Source organism: Perkinsus marinus (assembly GCF_000006405.1).
Source record: "Perkinsus marinus ATCC 50983 genomic scaffold scf_1104296976606, whole genome shotgun sequence".
NCBI classification, from domain to species: domain Eukaryota; phylum Perkinsozoa; order Perkinsida; family Perkinsidae; genus Perkinsus; species Perkinsus marinus.
Genome location: NW_003200415.1, coordinates 286,335 through 291,410, shown reverse-complemented (window position 1 = coordinate 291,410; position 5,076 = coordinate 286,335). Strand labels below are relative to the sequence as shown.

Below are 5,076 nucleotides of genomic sequence, written 5' to 3'. Positions count from 1 at the left end.
GAGAACGGTCGCAAGTGGCAGTGCAACATGTGTGGTTATGTTGGTGACACTCCTCAGACGTAATACGCATGACTAGAGGGCCCCTGAGGTCTGTGGGTAGGTACTACTGCCACCTGGATGACACCATGCGACGGGCTGATCGATATGAGAGGCCGGAGCTCGTCAATGGCACAATTGACTTTATAGCTCCTGCGGAATACATGGTAAGGGATGGAATGCGGGGATTGGTGATGGGAGGTAGAAGAGGATGGTCGTAGGTTCGACCCCCACAGCCGCCGGTTTTTATGTTCCTTTTGGAGTCAACGTGAGATGTGCATGCGTGCAGAAGTGGGGTCCATACCACGCCTTGCAGATATCAAGCGGTTGCATCGGGCGCATTGGCGAGTGCTGCTGCTGCTATCAAGGAGCTTGTGGAGAAGAAGAGTTTCCCGGGAGGAGAGAGAGCGCTGGTTGGGGTTATGACCTTCGACTCTTCGGTAAAATGCCGGGTGCCGGGATCGAACCTGCGTGGATATTACTCGGACAGATCCATTTTTACAATCTCAACTCGAGGCTATCGCAACCGCAGATGCTTGTGGTGTCGGATCTAGAGGACCCCTTTTTGCCCCTACCTGATGACATACTGGTGCCGGTAATTTCATCCCAGTAGCAGCGCTCTCGATGGGTACCTCTCGAGCTCAGGCGCAGGAGTGCGAGGCGCAGCTGTCGCAGTTATTGACCAACTTGCCGGAGATGTTCCAACAGTCTCGGTAGGACTATGGGAACCATTGGTCAACGGCAGATGGCAGTGTGGGAAAAATGCACATGGTCAACTAAATGTGTTGGCGATAATATGCAAATTCTGAGGAAATTTCGGGAAGTTCTTATCGGTTTCTGTACACTTGCACTCGAATTCGTATGTGAACTTCTCTAATCTAGTATGATCAAAGAGATTTCATATGTAAATGAGGGAACTCCCGAGCTCAGCTGAGAAAAGCAAGTATATATTCCAACACTACTAGATGATGCTGTTGTGAAGGTCCAACGAGTCGTGTCTGTCGGCGGCAGTGAAAGCAGCGTGGATGGCGATGAAGCACGTCGGTGGGAAGCTCATCATTTGCGCCAGTAAGGGGAGGATTTTCGAGCCAGAGATGGTATTTAAATGGTAGGCTCGATAGCATCGGTTGGTCCGAACGCGTTGAAGTCGACGAAGGAAAATCTGAGGTTGCTCAACACTGACCGGGAGATTGAGATGCTTAAGCCTACAATGGAAGGGTACGTGAGGTTCTGTTGGAGGTTTGTTATAGCGGGAAGCGCTAGGTTCAAAGAGTTGGCTGCTGATCTCACCCGGGTTCAAATCACGGCAGAGATGTTTTTAACTACCAATATGTACATGGTAATGCAATGATATTGTAAGGCTTCTTTTGTTAACCTGTTGGTCAGGACATCGCCTCGATATCACCCCTGGCGCGTTACACTGGTGGCGACATCAGATACTATCCCGGCTTCCGAGCTGACATCCACGGTTGGTGAACGCTTTTCGTGTCGCTGTTCGACTCTCTTTCGATTAGGGGAGAAGCTGCGAGAGGAGCTGCAACACGTGTGCACGAGAGATATGGGCTGGGAGGCGGTCATGCGTGTGCGTGTTAGCAAAGGATGGAAAGTCACTAACTTTTATGGTCACATGTTCGTCAGGTGGGTCAGCTACTAGCATGACTAGCCTATATGCAGGTCTCTCATCTCAGGACGCGCGATCTGCTCGTTGTCCCTAACTGTCACGAAGACCAAACTTTTTCTATTACGCTGGAGCCAGATGCCGATGTAAAATGTTCAGCCTTGGGCTGGGACAGTATGTTCATATTTGTGTAGGGCAACTCGGGAGGAGGCGGAGGCGGCCCAGTAGATCCTTTCGTATGCGTACAGTGTGCGCTGCTGTTCACTACCTCCAATGGCGAACGAAGGATACGAGTGCACACGGTGCAGTTGCCTACTACGGGAAATATAGATGAGGTAGGGAGACGTTCCAGCTGACTCGCGATAGTCTGGTGGGCTCAGGTTCTTGATACGACCGATCCGGAAGCTGCCACGGGTTTGATGGCTTCCTTGGCTTGTGATAAGGCGATGGAGGCTAGCAGCAAGCTGGCTGACGCTAGGAATCTGGTGAGGGTTGACGGGGTGTCGGATTCTGGTGTAAGCCGCCTGTTATTGACAGATACAGAATACTATAGGCCAGATAGTCACGTCCACGCAGTCTCACATTGAAGCTGTGCGACCATTGCCACTACATGTGAGGAGATTATACTCGCTGTCTCAGGACTCACCTGCTCGGCTTGTAGGTTCTGGGTCTCTTGAAATCGCCGATGTTCAGGGCGACTAGTGACGTACCATCGGACCAGAGGGTCTACTACTGGACAAGGTATGTGGTGAGGAGTTGGTGTTGTTTGGGTACTCATGTCTGGTAGGCATGAGTCGATCTCGCTCCCTCTGCAAGCCGCGCTCTTTTATCCGAGGATGTTCGCAGTTCACCAGCTTTCGGGCGATGAAGGTAATTTTATTGCCTCCTGTCCACTAGGAATGGAGACCACATCGTTGACAGGCACAGTCGATCCGAACACCGAGAGAGTAGTTCTACCGCACTGCATCGCTCTGAGTGCCGAGAACATGACTGGGGTAGGATGAGCTTCTGATAGGGAATGGTGTTGACCGTGTTGTGGTATGCAGGACGGAATTTACCTCCAAGAAGATGGGGAGTCTATATTGATGTGGATCGGCAAGGCTGTGTCGCCGCAGCTTCTACATTCTCTCTTTAACATACCATCTCTGGACCAACTCGCGCTTGAAATGGGGGTAATATGGTCACTCACAGTGTGTAATTAGAATGTACCGAAAAGGAGGTCATTTCTCCCTCATCTTGTGAATGGGCATGCTGAGGGCGGACCATTTTTTGGTAGTTGGCAACCACTGCTTGCGGGCCGACCGGAAATTGCTCACTGTGTTTTATTTCAGGAGAACTGCCTTGCCCGAGATTCGCCCGATGACACATGTAGGTTCAGTCTTGAACTGTAAATTGAACTTGGTGTTGCTTTATCGATGCTCGATGGCTTGTCGATTTCCCTTGCAATTCGTCTCTTTCACTGTATGCCCTTTTCCTCAGGTCAGCGAGTGATGTCTATTATCGATCAGCTGAGGCTGGATAGAGCCCCTCCGATGATGCAGCTCATCCTGGTACCTCAGGGCAGCCAATATGAGGTCCGATTCTTCTCTAATCTCATCGAGGATAAGACCATCGGTGAGTGACTGTTGGTTCGCTTGCGTTTGATGACCTCATTTTCATCTATTATTATCCTTGGACTTGCCTCAGGTATGCAGATGAGCTATCAGGAGTTCCTTCATCGCATCGGTGGGAGCAATCAACCAAGAGGTAAGCGTCTGGCGGTCGGGGATTCGTATATATTTCAGCTCATGTTCTTATTCTGAATCATTGACAGGTGGTTGAATTTGCAGTAGAACTCGCGGTGTTACTCATAATCTCATCCTTGATGACATGTTTCCCACAGGCCCACTTTTCCCCAGAGGTTCCAGTGGTGCTCCTGTAGGCACTTCTCAGACCCCAGGCATAGCCCCGCAAGCTATGATGCCGAGTGGTCCGCAGATGTCTGGACTACAAGGAGGCGCACCCATGCCCCCTCCACCGGGGGGAATGTATGGCTCTGAGCAACCTAAGAGCGCGCAGATGCCAACAATGCCTCCGATGGGGCAAATGCCCCTCGCACCACCTTCCATTGGCAATCACGTTCCTAACGGCCCTCCTCGGATGACCCAATCGCCAATGGGTCAGCCCCCGATGGGTCAGCCCCCGATGGGCCAGCCCCCGATGGGTCAGCCACCGATGGGTCAGCCCCCAACGGGTCAGCCACCGATGGGTCAGCCCCCAATGGGTCAGCCCTCGATGGGTCAGTCCTCGATGGGTCAGCCCTCGAGAGGTCAGCCCCCGATGGGTCAGCCCCCGATGGGACCGCCGCGGAGCACGTGAGTTGATGGTCTCAACTTGCTCTAATGTTACGCGATCGTGCTCAGGTATCGATGAAGAGAAGATATACGGTCTGTTCAGCATAGTTTTTTTGCTGACGGTTTTTGCTGAAGATATGTTGAGCGGTGCCATATTATAACTTTTGCAGTAGAATATCTGGGCTTTGTGTTTTGCGGGTCAGTGGCACAGGGTTTGTGACGTTGGAGAGCATCCATAAAACGAATGACGAGTGAAAGTTTATTCGGATTTTACTCAATTGTCGCACATGCTGCCCTGGGACTAGGACGCACTAGCTTTGTGCGTTGCTAACAAAGACATTGCCTGCTATATAACATGGTCTATCCTTATTGTATATCAGCTCGCACAGTGGATGTAGTATCGTCAGTGCTTGGTTGAAAGGATGTGACTGACTCACCATGGGTCGCGTCGAAGCCCATCGATCTCAGCTAGCGAATTCGGAATACAACGAGGGAGTCTTGCCGCCGTACTCGCCGTACTACGGCGATAAACCTGGCTCCTCGTCATGCTCTGCTATCCTGAGGATAGTATCCTCGTTGCGACATTACCTTGCTAGTTTTGGTCACGGAAGCAGTTGTGTTACTATTAGTGTTAGTTGCTAACAAGTATCACAGCAAAACAATGTGATACTACAAGGGCCCGAGCCCCAAGGATACATGGCATACAATGCATTGCAAGTGAGTATGATGACGCTTCACAGAGTCCGAGATGAGGATTCTCCAGATTATGGAAGTTTACCTGGTTGGTAACTGATGGTTGCTCTACATTTGTTTATTACTGGGCCTCTTTCCGTTAGGTTTTAGGTCCCTGAATACTGGGTGATATTCTTTTTTCATCTCAAGTCCTGTGATTTATGTGCTGAAGTTGTCGTGCTGTCGGTTGAGCCAGGTCGATCGACATTTCAGCTAGACCGACTTGTTAGCTCGAAGTGCATCGCATCGCAGCAAACGATGGTGAGTCTCATCAAGTGGCAAGTGATTCCGCCTAACTACGACTGCTCTGACGACCTCGAAGTTCGAGTCCCGAATTGTCGAGACTCCCAGGCTGGG

At 50.9% G+C, this 5,076-nt stretch overlaps 1 protein-coding gene across 1 annotated transcript; it reads left to right on the top strand.

Annotated features, from left to right (window-relative positions):
* Positions 1 to 4,141, top strand: Pmar_PMAR029198 (protein transport protein Sec24A, putative). Its single transcript, XM_002764712.1, has 24 exons — positions 1 to 59; positions 101 to 203; positions 258 to 304; positions 353 to 476; positions 527 to 631; positions 682 to 749; positions 1,019 to 1,104; positions 1,149 to 1,254; positions 1,300 to 1,375; positions 1,423 to 1,504; positions 1,551 to 1,674; positions 1,725 to 1,807; positions 1,880 to 1,989; positions 2,035 to 2,139; positions 2,192 to 2,266; positions 2,316 to 2,395; positions 2,442 to 2,524; positions 2,576 to 2,649; positions 2,701 to 2,826; positions 2,986 to 3,022; positions 3,134 to 3,268; positions 3,341 to 3,400; positions 3,576 to 4,008; positions 4,057 to 4,141. The coding sequence occupies exons 1-24, from the start codon at positions 28 to 30 to the stop codon at positions 4,064 to 4,066; spliced, it is 2,364 nt and encodes a 787-aa protein (XP_002764758.1). The 5' UTR covers positions 1 to 27; the 3' UTR covers positions 4,067 to 4,141.
* Positions 4,142 to 5,076: the final 935 nt, after the last annotated feature.